Source organism: Triticum urartu, chromosome 2A (assembly GCF_056163025.1).
Source record: "Triticum urartu cultivar PI428250 chromosome 2A, HENAU_Tu73, whole genome shotgun sequence".
Lineage (NCBI taxonomy): Eukaryota > Viridiplantae > Streptophyta > Magnoliopsida > Poales > Poaceae > Triticum > Triticum urartu.
The window spans coordinates 99,965,224-99,981,717 of NC_141874.1; the positions used below are offsets into that span (position 1 = coordinate 99,965,224).

Genomic DNA, 16,494 nt, shown 5'->3' on the forward strand with positions numbered 1-16,494 from the left:
AGAAATCCATTTAGTATGGATTATTAGACCACCCAGAAACAAATGTGGCCACAATGCTAATACCAAGAACTATGATAAATCCCCATGCTTGCATAAGCTCGTTCCTCTTTTTCATCTTCAGCTTCAGTTTCTTGTTCTTCTCGGTTAGATACATCACCCTCCTCTCTAAATCATGAGATTTTAGCCAGCTCTTCTCCAATCCTGCATGAAGCTCCTCAAATGCACGAGCAACACGTTCGGTCGGTGGTGGGTCAATCCATACAACCCACTCAGATTCATCAGGAAGCTGCAAAATCAATGATCGAATTAGAAAGAGGGGAAAGAGCAGAATCGAATCAAGCTTAAAAGCCAAACACTTACATCAAGAGGGCAGCCGAGAAACCTTCTGCCGGAGCTTGCTCCTCCCCAGGCGACACGACGAGCAGGAATAAGCCCGTGGCCAGGGCACCGCTGCATCGAGCGAACCTCAAGGCCACAGAATGTCAGATCGGGGATGTAAAACTCCGATTGAAACTGAACTATGCCGACACCATCAACCTAACAGCAGCAAAAAAAACCCAAATTGATGAACCCTAATTTCGCAATATGCCCATCTCTCCCCCAAATCGACACTGAAACTTACATTGGCGGCCACCGACGAGCTCGTAGAAGACATCCCTGCCGTGCCCGCCGTAGACATCGCTCACCATGCCGTGCTTGACCTGCCCCTCTCTCTCTCTCTCTCCGATCGCGGAAACGCCCGATCCAGTACGTGCTCAAAAATGCCCCTGTCGTCGCGAGGAAGAAGAAAGAGGGGAGAGAGAGTGAACCGGTTAGTTGGGCCCAGATGTACGGCAGGAGGGGCAAAAATGTCAAAGAAACGGCACGTTAGCGGTCAAACAACCTTGACTGGACGGAAACGGCTCGGAGGGGCATTTCTATAAGGGCACATCACGGCGGAGGGGCATTTTTGAGCAGGCTTTGGAATTAGGGGTATATCTGATTAGGTGGTTCGAGTTAGGGACAGAAATGCAAATGGCCCTATAAAAAATCATCCCTCTCCTTGATTTGGATTGGTTTGAACTCCTCAATTTTAGTTTGTAGACAATCGCTGTAAAACTGTAAGCAGAGCAATACCATATCCACTGAGCTGTCAATGAGGCACTACGTGTTACGCTGACCTTATCCTTCTTTTCTTATGGTTGCTGTGTTATAACTCAACTGGGTACATGGTGATCTTATGCCATATATGCCCTGTTATGGACATTGGAGCACTTGATTGCTTGCTTTTTTGCGTGTCATGCTTTATTCTTAGTTTCAGACAAGTTTTAACTCTTGATTGCTTGTCTTCCAGGGTTTTGGTTGGCACAGGGCGAGTTTGTATCGAGACATTAAGGCCGCTTGCTTATACCCTTCTTGCAGAGTTGGTGCATTATGTTCGAGGAGACCTTTCCCTTCCGCTGGTTGATCTTATTCTTTAACTCTAGCACGTCAATCTTGTTATGTTAAAATATTTATTTTATTTCACAAGATCACAAATTTGGCACTGCTCAGTCAGAGGGTATGTCCGGCTTATGTCCAAAACATGCGTTACCTACTTTTTGGGTATGGCCTAATTTTTGGTCATTATTTGGATGCTTACCAATATTTTGACATGCCTTGCTCCTTTGCCTATTTTAGTTTATTTTTTTTGCCGACATTGGCCAAATCATGGGCATGAGAAACCATGGCCAAAATTTTGGCCAGGTAGAATTTGGTTTGGTAGACTTGGGCTTAAAATCAAACACACCCATGATTTCTGCAGTTCCATAGATTTTAGAGGGAGAACTACTATCTTATTTGCTCATTGTAAACACCATCAATATAAAGGCTTAGGCAGCTAGTTGTTTGATTGATTAGGTGCTTTGTCAGATGTTTCTTTTGCTAGCTGTAACACAGATACTGTAATTTTCCTTATTCAGCAAAGATTATGCAAGTATCTACCAGAGCAGACTTTTGCTTTGTTCTACTATATTCATGACCGAGTTTTGGGGATGTTTATACTAAAGCAGTAACTTCACTTTTGTGCAGTTGTCACGGATCATCTATTTGTTCTCTCGGAATATGCATGATTCTTCGTTAACTCTCGTAATTCATACGACGTCTGCCCGCCTAATGCTTAATCTGGTATGCTTACTATTCTTCCTTTCTTTAGTACAAAAAATGGCATTTACCAAGGATTTCAAATCCATATTGGCTGCTGGAGGCAGGCGTCAGTGGGCTTAATCAGGCCAGCTGGACTTAGGTGGGTGTTTGGAAGGAGTGGAAAGGAGGGGATAAGAGGGGGATAGGGGAGGAAGCGAGTGAAGTCACTGCCACCGTCACATCCGTTCCACGATAGCAGATCTTTAAAAAAAATCCTTGAACATAGACCTTTAACTTGAGCTCGATCTCGATCTCGATCATGGCTTTGCTGGCCTATGATGATGATGATGTCAGGATACGATGGTTGCCTGCCAACGATCATCTCTATCATCGAGTCTCCTCTCTACCTATGGTTCTGTGTTCTGCGGCGGTGACCTGCTGGGAGGGAAAATGCATACGTAAAAAATCAAGAGCTATCCCTAACATCGCCAGATGGTCCAAGCAATCACTCCTGCTACATTTTTGTGTTATTGCTTTTCCCATTCCTTTTTCTTTTCTCTTCTCTTCTCCAAATATGCTTATCCTATATTATGTACCTTACGTTTTACATTAGGTAACCTTGGATGCTATGTCTCCTAACTTCCTACCAAAATGGTATATTTATTAAATAAAGTACTTGGTATCATTTATTGTTTGTATTTGCACTGTCTAACTCTCGCCGAAGATGACCCTATACACTTAGTTGTCCTGGTGCCCTGGGGTCGCCGTGATTTTCCAGAGTGCCGAGATAATTCTAGTGATTTGTACATTACTTTTGTTGTTGAGTTTTTCCTTCTGTAATTCAATATTCATGCATAACCATAAAGCTAAACAGTAGTTTTAGTGAAAATAGCGTTTGTAAACCGCTAATTTTTCTGGTACCACTCTAGGTTGAGCCCATATATGAAAAAGGTGTTGACCAGCAAAGCATGGATGTAGCACGAGTATTGTTGGTAAGAATTGTTTGTTCATAATGTACACATGAAAGATTACTTTTTCTCTAACAAATACTCCTGATTGGCCAATTACCAGGGGCGCATATTGGATGTATTTGTTGGGAAATTTAGGACACTGAAGCGCACGATTCCTCAGGTATATGGAAACTTCAGAATCTTTCTTCAATCCATTGGCACATTATACACACATGGCCACATTGGTTAGATATTGCAATAATTCAAACTGCAGAAGTACGGTACACAGCTATAAAACATAGGCAATATTTTCTAATGCTTCTATGTTCCAAAACAATGTGGCAGTTCTGCTCGGCTGAATCCCTGCAGGGTCTGTATGGAATGGAGTACGAGTTAGCTGTGTGAATTTCTAATGCAAATGTGTGTAGGATTGCGTTGGTAGTCTTGGTCCCTCTAATTTTTTGGTATGCAATTTTTGTTCCATCCCATATCAACTGTCGCTCAAACGAATGTATCTAGCACTGAAATATGGGACGGCGGTTGTATAAGTATACAACTATATACACAACAGAAGATTCATATTATCAGTGTTTCAGTCTTATTCTAGCAGAAATCTACTATCCATTCGGAATTTCCAAGGCCAAAGTGCAGGCCTTGGTGTGTTGCAGTAAAGTAGCTATCATAAGATCTCCCCCAACTATCCTTATGCCTTCCCCTGCTAGTTACCGGCATGATATATTCTCCCTGCCGTCATTGCCTATCCACATGATAAGTTTCTGTTTGGCGGCATGCTTTACTTTCCCTGTTAAATATCCACAAAAGCAGGTGATGAGGTAGGAAAAGCATGGGGAATAATGTTGTTAGTACTCCTAATTGTTAAGGCCCAATCATCAACTGTAGGGTTGACCTAAGGGCTCTGCTCACTCTGGCTAAGAAGATAAGGTTCCTTTTAAGTGTCATGTAGCTTTGTGTGATTGGCTGGGTGCCCTGTCTCTTTTGTATCTACATGTTTTACATATTTCCATCTTGTCCTGCAACAGAACATATCAGTTCTTAAGATTTCTATTATGAACAACAATGAAAGGTAGCTATCATTTACTTCAATTTCAGCTTCTTTATACATGAGAACTGAAAATGTAATGGTAGATTCATGTTGTGCTTACTAATATGCGTATCTCATGATCTACTTTTGAGCATAGTACATAAATTGGCTTTCAAGCACCCATTATTACTGCGTCATTTCCATTTAGTGTTTTATATTATGTTACCTTTCTCTTGTTCTCTGTAGTTGCTTGAAGAAGTTGAGGAAGGGAAGGAACGTCCAAATTTGAGAATGAAGCTCGAAGTCCCATTGCAGGTGTGTTTTATGTGATGCAGCTGAATCTGATAAACCAAGCACCATTAAACATAATTAGGGATCCATGCCTAAATCTGATAGAGCTGCTGCTTTTTTGTTGTTGTTTATTAAACCATTTTGACATCTATTGCAGACTGTGTTGAATTTGCAACCACCCTTGGAATATACGAAGGAGGTTAATGATTACAAAAGTCTGGTAAGGACACTCGTAATGGGTATGCATTTTGATATACAGTATTCACACCATTCAAAGTTTTTAAGCGATGACATGCATCTTGTGGCTACACGTCTGAACTATGAATTTTCATATTGAACACACCAGGAATGAAGACAATAATTTGGAGTATAACCCATGCTCATTGGCCACACCCACAGGTATTATGGACTCTCTGAATTGCTAAATACTCCCTCCGTCCCAAAATGTAAGAAGTGTCAAAAATGGTCTTACATTTTGGGACGGAGGGAGTAGTAAATTTGTCCGCTTGTCACTTTCTTTGTGCTCTAGTCCTTGAGTTCTTATATCCTATCATGTGTTGTGCAGCAACAGAATCAGTAATCTGCTAATTTCTCTGTTCAACCCTTCAGGGGACTGCGGGAGGATGAGGTACATCACTCTGTCCGAGCCTTTTCTCCTCTTGGTTTGATTCGAGTTTTTGTAATAAATCTTGACCATCTATTCTAGGTGCGGAAGACTTCAGGTGTTCTAAAATCTGGTGTTCACTGTTTAGCTCTATTTAAGGAGAAAGATGAGGAGAGGGACATACTGCAATGTTTTTCACAAATGCTAGCTATAATGGAAGCTCGTGATATCATGGATATGTTTTCCTTCTGCATGCCGGACCTCTTTGATTGCATGATAACCAACAACCAGCTTTTACACATATTTTCTTCCCTTCTGCAAGCTCCAAAGGTTCTTCGGCCCTTCACAGATGTATTGACTAATTTCCTTGTTAGCTCGAAGCTTGATGCTCTGAAACAACCAGATTCACCTGCAGCAAAGCTTGTCTTGCAACTCTTCCGCTTCTTGTTTATTGCTGCCGCAAAGGCTCCAGAAAGCTGCGAACGCACTCTTCAGCCACATGTGCCAGTAATAATGGAAGTTTGCATGAAGAGTGCCACTGAAGTTGAGAAACCTCTTGGTTACATGCACCTTCTCCGTAGCATGTTCCGTGCATTGAACAGTGCTAAATTTGATTCGTTGATGCGTGATCTTATTCCATCTCTTCAACCTTGCCTCAATTTGTTACTCTCGATGCTTGACGGGCCAACAACTGCAGATATGCGGGACTTGATTCTGGAGCTTTGCCTGATATTACCTGCCCGTTTGAGTTCGTTGCTACCTCACATTCCTCGTTTGATGAAACCTCTTGTTCTTTCTCTGAAAGGGAATGATGATCTTGTGAGCTTAGCTCTTTGTACGCTTGAATTTTGGATTGATAGCCTAAATCCTGATTTTCTGGAACCTAGCATGGCCAGTTTAATGTCTGAGGTCATTCTTGCTTTATGGTCTCACTTAAGGCCCCTTCCCTACAAATGGGGTACAAAGTCCTTGGAACTTTTAGGTAAGCTAGGTGGTCGAAACAGGCGAATTCTGAAGGAGCCCCTAGCACTTGAATGCAAAGAAAATCCGGAACATGGACTTCGTTTAGTTCTGACTTTTGAGCCTGCAACACCATTTTTAGTTCCTCTGGACAGATGCATACATTTTGCTGTTGGTGCTGTTATGCAAGGTAATGGTATGGAAGCTTTCTACAGGAAACAGGCTCTTTGTTAAATTTGAGGGAAAATGTACCTGCGGAGGGTGTGAGCTCTGGCGTTCTTGGGCATCTGCTCATTTCTTCATTAGATCCCTCAAGGCGTCGCAACGATGCTTCAGATATGAAGGTTGGTATACTATTTAAGACTCCCCTCAAGACATCCTGTGTATACTATTGAGCACTAGCATTAAATATTATTATGTACTCCCCCCTTTCTCCTTTTGATGTCCTTTAGAATGCATGAGTCTACATCTTAAAATTCTGACCCTAAGATGCACACAAGTATTTGGATCTACCATATGCCAATATTGTTGTGACACGTGTCATAAATGATACCCTCAATTCATTATATTAAGGACTGGATCAGTATCGAGCACAAGTTAAAGAGAATGGGTTGAAGTGTTGTTTAATCAGATCTTTTTTCTCTTATGGAATATGATATCCTTATTTCTACATTCCACATGGTTACCTGTTACCAAAGTTGCTAAAATGTATAGTCAGGTTTATTTTGACTTGGTGTTCATTTGGAGTTACTTGATATATCTTTGCAGATGATTGTTTGTTTGTGGAACTAACAGTTGGCTTTTATTTACCTGGTAACCTCTTTGTAAATGAAAGCCAATGTGGTACTACTCCCTCCATCCCATATTAATTGTCCCTCAAATGGTTGTATCTAGACGTATTTCAATGCTAGATACATCCGTTTGAGCGACAATTAATATGGGAAGGAGGGACTACTAAACTAAAAGCCACTATTAATAATTATCATTTTGAATTAGTAATTTCTACTAAACTAACCATCTTCAGTCTTTGGATTATACTGGGCCTTTATCATTGCCAAGTTGGCACACGTGATTTTTGGGTTGCATGCAATATCTGCACTTCTGATTGTAGCTAACTGCAACTAGGTGTTTAATCAGGTGTCGTCACACTTGCAATTCTATGCATATAGATCTTTTAGATTCTTATTTGCAGATCTGTTGATCAGTTAGCCCTTAAGTTTTAGTGATCCATGTCCAAAGCAAAATGATTTCATAGATTAGTGGTAATTGATTCTGGACTTGGAACCATAGTTTTTTTCTTGGCCTGTGTTCTAGCAATCTTATTGTTTCGTACTGATGCTTCCCTTTATTTTATCTGTATTTAGGGAGATTTAGGTGTCAAGACAAAGACACAATTATTGGCAGAAAAATCTGTTTTCAAGGTTTTGCTTGTAGCTATCATCGCCGCTAAAGCTGATACCAGTCTTCAAGATGAGAAGGATGACTTTGTTGTTGATATATGCCGGCATTTTGCTATACTTTTCCATGTTGATTCGTCATCCTCCAATCAATCTGGATTTGGGCAGCCTATTGGTTCGTCCCTGTCATCTAGCATCACCATGGGGTCTAGACCAAGAAGCACCACATCATCTAATCTCCGGGAGTTGGACCCTTTAATATTTTTGGATGCATTAGTTGAAGTTCTATCTAGTGAAAACCGTCAACATGCAAAAGCTGCTCTATCTGCTTTGAATAATTTTGCTGAGACACTAATCTTTCTCGCACGGATGAAACACACTGGTGTGCTAAGAGGAGGCCCAAGCGCTCCTATGCTCGTTTCTAGTCCATCTTTGAATCCAGTATATTCTCCTCCCCCGAGTGTGCGGGTTGCCGTGTTTGAGGAACTATTGCCCCGTTTATTGCACTGTTGTTATGGTAGCACGTGGCAAGCTCAGATGGGTGGTGTATAATAGGCCTTGAAGCATTGGTTGGTAAAGTGTCTGTGGAAACCCTATGTATCTTTCAGGTCAGAGTTGTGCGTGGACTTATATATGTTCTTAAGAGGCTTCCAGTGCATGCAAACAAAGAGCAGGAGGAGACAAACCATGTCCTAACACAAGTGTTACGGGTAGTAAACAACGCAGATGAAGCAAACAGTGAACCCCGCAGACAAAGTTTCCAGGGAGTTGTTGAGTTTCTTGCTTTCGAGCTGTTTAACCCCAATGCTTCAATTGTTGTGAGAAAGAATGTGCAGGCATGCTTATCACTGCTTGCAAGTAGGACTGGCAGTGAAGTCTCTGAATTGCTTGAGCCTTTGTATCTACCATTGCTTCAGCCTCTGATTTCACGACCTCTGCGTTCAAAGAACGTTGAGCAACAGGTTTCCTTGGATTCCTAACCTTTTACTCACCCAGACTAAACTTTGACAATATCAGTTGATAGATTTCTTTTCTTTTCTTTTTGTCACAGGTGGGTACTGTTACAGCCCTGAACTTCTGTCTAGCACTAAGACCACCTCTTCTGAAGTTGTCATCTGAGCTCGTCAATTTTTTGCAAGAAGCACTGCAAATTGCGGAGGCTGATGAAACAGTATGGGTCACCAAGCTGATGAATGCCAAAATAGTCATGACATGGAATAAACTAAGAACTGCATGCATTGAACTGCTCTGTACTGCGATGGCTTGGGGAGATCTGAAAGCTCCAATTCACAGTGAATTGCGGGCAAAGATTATCTCAATGTTTTTCAAGTCTCTGACATGTAGGACAACAGAAATTGTCAATGTTGCCAAGGAGGGACTTCGTCAGGTAATGTTTATCTGCACTTATGTTTTGTTATATTGACACTTTGCGATGGAAATTAGAATATTTGCTAATTGTTACCCTTTTGTTTGTTAATCTCTGCTTTACTAATAACTATTTCAACATAAAAAAATGTTTTCCATGTGTTATGTTAAAAGGGCAGCCCCAGTGCATGTAGCTCCCGCTTGTGCAGGGTCTGGGGAAGGGTCCGACCACTTTGGGTCTATTGTACGCAGCCTTTCCCTACATTTCTGTAAGAGGCTGTTTCCAGGACTTGAACCCGTGACCTCATGGTCACAAGGCAGCAGCTTTTCCATGTGTTATGTTCTCACTTGTAATTGCATTTACAGGTTGTTCAGCAACAGAGGATGCCAAAAGATCTTTTACAGAGTAGCTTAAGGCCCATCTTAGTTAACTTAGCACAGACAAGGAGTCTCACCATGCCGTTACTCCAAGGATTGGCCCGTCTGCTTGAATTACTGTCAAATTGGTTCAATGTAACTTTGGGTGCAAAGTTATTGGATCACTTGAAAAAATGGCTGGAGCCAGAGAAGCTTGCCCAGAGTCAAAAATCTTGGAAAACTGGAGATGAACCAAAAATAGCTGCAGGTGACATATTTTGCTATTCATCATGTATTCTATTTCTCTCAAATAGGATATTGTGTGTGGGAAGGGATTACATGCCACTCTACATTTATAAACCAAGACTTCACTAACTTTGTTAGTTGTGACATATTTTACATGAACCTACTTAGATATAGATGATTATAATCTTCATTGGGAAATATATGATTCATTTAAAAATAGTGATCCAATGTGAAGCCATCCTTGTATTGTCTGGCAAAATCATGTTATCCTCATTTCTAACTTTCTTTTGCTTGGTAGTTGTATATGGTCTTACGTAATGTTTTTTCTTTGCTTGGGCAGCTATGATTGAGCTTTTTCACCTTCTCCCCGCGGCGGCGAGCAAGTTCTTGGATGACCTTGTCACCTTGGTAATAGATTTGGAGAGTGCACTTCCTGAAGACCAATTTTATAGTGAAATCAACAGCCCTTACCGTGCTCCACTCTCCAAGTTTTTGAACCGCTATGCTGTGGAGGCTGTGGACTATTTTCTTGCTTGGTTAAGTCATCAGAAGTATTTCAGAAGGTAGACACTTTACCAGATCATGCGTTTATCGATGATGTATGAATAGTACTACTTTGTGCAATAATGGGAAGCTTCAAAAGCACAGTTTAGTACTGCATGCAGTTTGTGGTTATATGCTACTCCCTCCGTCCCATAATATAAGATGTTTTTTGACACTACACTAGAGTCAAAAAGCGTCTTCCGTCTTACATTATGGGACGGAGGGAGTACTACTCTACCAAACTTGGGTAGATTATAATTAACTTAAAAGACTTTTAGCTGGCTTAATCCAGAAGCGATTTTTTGGGTTATTATGGATTCATTTTTACATGTGTTTTCAAAACTGTACTTTACCACTGTACCTTCATAATGCAGAGGGAATTACTTTAGGCATTCTGCAAGTGCAATGCACATTTTTTGCAACATATCTCTGAAATTAGACACCGACCAGGTGATTGAAATAATAGGTTGGTAAAAAATAGCATCCCCAGAATCATTCTTCCATTAGATTGTCGTTATCTGCTGACATCTTATTTTCCCCTTCAAAGTTATATTGGGAGATATACATATGTGAACAGCCTTTGGTCCTGTGGCTTTATCATCTTTGAAATGCACCTCTTGCTCCTATGATTAACATAGGGGTAATTATATTTATCACGTCCAAAAATTGATTAATTCTTCCTTTTTGAAAATACAGGTTTATGTACATAATCTGCTCTGATACTGGGGAATTACGGGATGAACTTGCGAAGTCACCTCAAAAGATACTTGCTAGTGCCTTTTCACAGTTTAACTCTCAGACTGAAGCAGGTGCTGCTCAACTACCATCTTTGGGACCTGGTAATCAGTTGTTGTCCTCGGTAAAGGATGAAGGAGCTGGAGCCACAACCAATAGTTTTACTGTCCAATCTTCATCAAACATGGTTATTGGTTCAGATAGTTATTTCAATGGATTAGAACTTATCTTGACCCTTGTGAAATTGATGCCCGAGTGGCTCCGTGACAACAGGGATGTCTTCGACACATTGTTGCTTGCTTGGAAATCACCTGCAAGAATTGCTCGCCTGCAGAATGAGCAGGAATTAAGTTTACCCCAGGTAGGTGTTTTCTCTTTCCACTTACTCCTGATGCCTTTATACACTGGTCATGTACAACATCTTTGATATTTTGACCGCTGCCTTTCCTGTTTTAACATTTCTTAATTTTCTGTTTTGTGCATTACTTATATTTCATTTCCTGCATTCTTTGCTTTGCTTGTGTCATCTTTCTGTGTATCAGATCATATTTGGCTATCAAGTTGGACTCTTTTTTCGATTTTTTTTTGTTTTCAGATGTTCGTTACTTCAGTTTTGGCCTCTCTTTTTGCAACATCAATTTATGGCACAAGGAAAAAAAAATCTGTCGGACTCTAAAGGTTTTAATAACGCTTCAAACTTCTGGCAATTTTTGTGCTCCACAGATCCTTCTGAAATGCTACTTTAGTACCCTACCAGTGGCGCAGTTTGACAATCCTAACTTCCTAAGCAATTAGTACTATCACATGGATATTTTTTCTGGTTTCTGCGTTATCTGAATACTCTGCTGCACTGCGGAAATCCATTTTGGCTCTAGGGAGCACATGCTCCTGCGTGCCAAAAATGGATTTTACAAATGTCATTTTTTTTTGAAAAAAAAAAGATGTGTTCATTGTCGCACCCAAATGGTATGTGCAAATTTCTAGGGGAAAAACTTATGCATTTTGACCTGTGAAAGAAAAAACAAGTTGAACGCCAAATGTTACACGTTTTTTTGTTTTTTTCACTGACGAAGCACTGCTATCCCATATGGCATGAAAATTGTCAAGCACACTTGCTACACTAATATGAACATCTACAAAAAATTTCAGAATTTTTGAAATTTATTTACTATTTATTTTGATTTTACTGTTCATTAGGGAGCATATGCTCCCCAGAGCCAAAAAATTGCGCACTGAGCTTATTCACTCCGATGCACATACTTCCTCTTGCACTGAGTGCTTATTCACTCCTATGCACATACTTGCTCATAATTGAAGTTTGGTACTTGAGTTCCTGTTGCAAGACAAAATTTACTCTTTTGCAACTTATTAATGCTGTGGTAAATATTGTGAGTTACTTTGATCCCTTATCATATTGCAGATTTCCACATTCTATCCAGATCTTGTTTTTTTTAATATATTTGCTTTCTGACCAGGTGATGGAAAGCAAACGGCTCATAAAATGCTTCCTGAATTACTTAAGGCACGATCGTACTGAAGTTAGTGCACTCTTTGATATGCTATCAATATTCTTGTACCGAAGCCGAATAGATTATAGCTTTCTGAAGGAATTTTATGTCATAGAGGTAACCCCATTTCTTGTTTCTAATTCGTGCAAGTTGTTCGCTTGTATTTTCTGAGTGCTTACCATTTCTTACACATTTACATGTTGCATTTAGGTTGCTGAAGGATATGCTCCAAATTTGAAGAAAACTATTCTGACTCACTTTCTGAACATATTCCAACTAAAACAGTATGGGCAAGATCATTTGGTTGTTGCTATGCAGATACTCATTCCTCCAATGCTAGCTCATTCTTTCCAAAACGGACAAAGTTGGGAAGTTGTTGATCCTTCTATAGTTAAAATTATTGTTTACAAGCTTCTTGATCCTCCGGAAGAGGTGAACTGTAGTCCACTCCTTAATACATGCCTGGTCTTTTTCTCTTCATGAGGGTAATGGGATTTTTTTTCATGTGTCTAGGTCAGTGCTGAATATGACGAGCCTTTAAGAATAGAACTCCGTCAGCTTGCCACATTACTTCTGAAGTATCTTCAGAATGACCTTGTTCACCATCGAAAGGAACTCATAAAGTTTGGCTGGAACCATCTTTAACGTGAAGACAATTCCAGCAAACAGTGGGCCTTTGTGAACGTGTGCCATTTCTTAGAGGCATATCAAGCCCCTGAAAAGATAATTCTACAGGTAGGTTAACATAAATTTCTCCTGTAACAACTGTGCATTGTTACCAGCTTATCCAGCAAGCCAGTCTGACCTGTTATATTGCCCAGGTTTTTATTGCTCTATTATGGACATGCCAACCAGAAAATAAGTTGCTAGTGAAGCAAGCTCTTGATATCCTTATGCCTGCTCTGCCTAGAAGACTCCCTCCTGGGGATACTCGCATGCCAATATGGATCAGATACATGAAGAAAATCCTTGTGGAGGAAGGCCATTCTATTCCCAACATGATTCACATATTCCAGCTAATTGTTCGCCATGCAGAACTGTTCTATAGTTGCAGAGCACATTTTGTTCCCCAGATGGTTAACTCTCTTAGCCGTCTTGGATTACCATACAACACAACTGCTGAAAACCGACGTCTTGCAATCGAACTTGCTGGATTGGTAGTGGCGTGGGAGAGACAGAGGCAGAGTGAAATGAAAGTTGTGCAGGAAAGTGAGAGCCAGAATCAGATTGTTGATATGCTTAGCCCTACTGTTATTGGTGGTGATCCAAAACGCTCTTCAGATGTTCCCATGTTTGCTGATGATCTGAGTAAGAGGGTAAAGGTTGAGCCAGGCTTACAACCTCTTCCTGTGATGTCACCTGGTGGGGCATCCATACCTAATATTGAAACACCAGGATCTTCTGGGCAACCGGATGAGGAATATAAACCCAATGCTGCAATGGAAGAGATGATTATTACTTTCCTTATAAGGGTGATTATCTTTTTTAGTTTTACGCCTTTTGTTTTAAATAACACACTGCATCAGTAGATTGTGTGCGTTAAATTAATATTTTTCTTTCAAAATACGTGCATGTTTCTAAGGTATACCTCTTGTTTTGTGGTGTTGTATACTTGCGGCGTATATCACAACTTGATAACCTGTGCTTTCTCCCCTTAAGGGGACCTGTGGATTAGCTGGCTCATTGCTCTTTTGTCATATAGCACTCTCCTAAACAATCAGCATGTCCACGTCGCATTTTATATTTGGTTTGAAGTAGTGGATACTCATATAAATTCATTGATTTGGAGAATAGGTGTCACTGGTGATTGAACCCAAGGAAAAAGAATCTAGTTCAATGTACAAGCAAGCTCTTGATTTGCTGACACAAGCTTTGGAAGTCTGGCCCAATGCCAATGTTAAATTCAATTATCTCGAGAAGCTGCTTGGGAATCTGACACCCGCCCAGTCAAAGGACCCTGCAACGGCGCTTGCACAGGGTCTTGATGTTATGAACAAAGTCCTGGAAAAACAACCCCGCCTCTTCATTCGGAATAACATCAATCATATTTCTCAAGTAAGTTACTCCAGAATTATGTCTCCTCTCTTGACAAGGTCTTCCTTAGATTCCTATTTTTGAGGGGGTCTACACAGATGTTTCTAATCTTTGATATGTTCTGTGAACTCTTGTGCTTAGATACTGGAACCTTGCTTCAATAACAAAATGCTGGATGCTGGAAAGTCCCTTTGTTCCTTGCTAAAGATGGTATTCAGCGCTTTTCCACTTGAAGCAGCTACGACGCCGCAGGATATAAAAATGTTGTATCAAAGGGTTCAAGATCTCATTCAGAAGCATCTTGCTGCTGTGACAACTCCACAGATAACACTCGAAGCTAGCAATGCTAACTCTATAATAAGCTTTGCACTGTTCGTCCTCAATGCACTTGCAGAAGTACAAAAGAATTTCATTGATCCATTTATTGTGCTGCTTCTTCGTGTCCTGCAACGTCTTGCACGGGATATGGGATCTTCTGCTGGCAACCATGCCCGACAAGTATGTTGACTTAATTTTGTTATGTTTTTTAACTTACCTTAATGCACTAATACGCTGACATATTTTGGTGCAAGCAATCTGCATTTTTGATCTCTTATCCTTGGATCTCACTTATCTTTTACTTCTATGGCTGTAGCAAACCTTATTATTGATTAATTATATTTGGTGAACTGAATAAACAGTGACATCAAGATAACTTATCCAGGGTGAAACACAGGTCACTTTAAATTAGTTGTCCAGCAAACTTTGTCGCATCGTGTACCCATGTACTACCTCCGTCCGGGTTTATTTCCCCCCTTAGTATTTTGTGCCCAATTTTGACCGTAGATTTGACTAACAGAAACAAAATACGTTGTATGTCACAAAGTTTGACCCAAAAATACAAGGGAGAGTAAGAAACCCAGGCGGAGCTTAGTACATGATTGACTAGTTGTCACTCTACCCTTAAAATGTCAACGCTATAGTCCGTTTCAGTCTCAGCTTCCACTTTGTCCCTTAGTTTTCTTTTGGTTATTTTTTTCCTATGACCTACAACTTTTTACGTCAGAATTAGAATTAGGATTACCCATTTAATGACCAAACCTGCTATTTGTTATTATTGTTTAACTATGTGGTATGGTTCCTATTCCATGCACAATTTTTCTGATAAGACTCAGTGAACACTTGTTTGATTAACCTTGGCAATTGACATTGCAATACTTTTAGGGACAGAGGCCTGAAATGGATTCAGCAGTTAGCTCGCGCCCTACTGTGGATTCTGTTAGAAAACGTGAGGAAGAGAGAATGACTGAACAGTTTTCTGTATTGAGGAGGAGAGAGATATATACAAGGTTACATGGGCCTGGGCCTCACTCTAGACTATGGGCCTGGGCCTGTACAAGACAAACACAACATATATACTTAACACCCCCCTTCAAACTTAAGGTGGGTCAGGAGCATCTGATACACCAAGTTTGAGAGTGTGAAACCTATGCTGATCTCTAGTTTGTGCCTTGGTGAAGAAATCTGCGACTTGAAGCTCTGATGGGACATATTGTAGCTTGACAGTGGATTGTTGACAATGAGATCGAGTGAAAAAGGCATCCACACCAATGTGTTTGGTCAACTCATGCTTGACTGGATCATTAGCAATCTGAATAGCAGCAGTGTTGTCACAAAGAAGAGGTGTTGGTGTATGACATAAGACACCAAGATCATCCAATAGCCAGCGAAGCCATACAATCTCTGTTGTAGTAGTAGAGAGAGCCCTAAGCTCTGCCTTGGCGCTGGAGCGAGACACGGCAGTTTGCTTCTTTGATTTCCATGCAATGAGAGATGTACCAAGAAATATGCAATAGCCAGTGACCGAGCGACGATCAATAGGATCACTCGCCCAAGTGGAATCAGAGTAAGCATGAAGCTGGAGCTGACTGGAATTAGCATAGAACAAGTGGCGAGATGTAGTTCCCCTTAAATACCTAAGGACTCGAAATAGGTGACCATGATGAACTGAGGTGGGAGCACAAACAAATTGACTGAGAATATGGACTGCATGTGCGATGTCAGGTCTGGTCACTGTGAGGTACACTAGACTGCCGATAATGTGACGATAGCGAGCGGGATCCTCAAGAGGAGTGCCATCAGTAGGACGCAACTGCAGATGAAGCTCCATAGGTGTAGCAGCAATGCGCGTGTCAGTGAGACCTGAGCGAAGAATCAAATCCTGAGTGTACTTTTGCTGGGAGATATAGTAACCATCATCAGTATGCTCGACCTCAATCCCGAGAAAATAGCTGAGAGACCCCAAATCTGACATCTGGAATTGTTCACTCAATTTTTTCTTAACAAAATCAATATACCCAACATCATCTCCAGTGATCAA

General features: G+C 40.8%; 1 protein-coding gene and 1 pseudogene across 2 annotated transcripts; one reads left to right on the top strand and one right to left on the bottom strand.

The window, feature by feature from the left end:
- Positions 1-10: 10 nt before the first annotated feature.
- Positions 11-679, bottom strand: LOC147984081 (uncharacterized). Its single transcript, XM_087540974.1, has 3 exons — positions 623-679; positions 361-537; positions 11-286 (listed from the first exon to the last, which is right to left on the bottom strand). Exons 1-3 carry the CDS (start codon positions 677-679, stop codon positions 11-13), a joined length of 510 nt encoding a protein of 169 aa, XP_087397100.1.
- A 1,743-nt stretch (positions 680-2,422) lies between these two features.
- On the top strand, positions 2,423-15,859 carry LOC125535212 (uncharacterized; annotated as a pseudogene). Its single transcript, XR_015615380.1, has 20 exons — positions 2,423-2,452; positions 3,033-3,086; positions 3,175-3,234; positions 3,399-3,452; positions 4,342-4,410; positions 4,544-4,606; positions 4,967-5,014; positions 5,093-6,294; positions 7,315-8,309; positions 8,399-8,734; positions 9,079-9,337; positions 9,656-9,878; positions 10,555-10,954; positions 12,069-12,218; positions 12,312-12,533; positions 12,615-12,836; positions 12,923-13,573; positions 13,896-14,156; positions 14,277-14,633; positions 15,339-15,859. The product of XR_015615380.1 is annotated as an uncharacterized LOC125535212 (transcript).
- The last annotated feature ends 635 nt before the right edge of the window (positions 15,860-16,494 follow it).

Excerpts from the sequence above, each read along its gene's own strand:
- LOC147984081 (XM_087540974.1), bottom strand. The coding sequence starts at position 679 with ATGTCTACGGCGGGCACGGCAGGGATGTCTTCTACGAGCTCGTCGGTG. Across the intron at positions 538-622 it reads GCTCGTCGGTGGCCGCCAAT|GTTGATGGTGTCGGCATAGT; the intron begins GTAAGTTTCAGT and ends TGCTGCTGTTAG. Across the intron at positions 287-360 it reads TTCTCGGCTGCCCTCTTGAT|CTTCCTGATGAATCTGAGTG; the intron begins GTAAGTGTTTGG and ends TTGATTTTGCAG.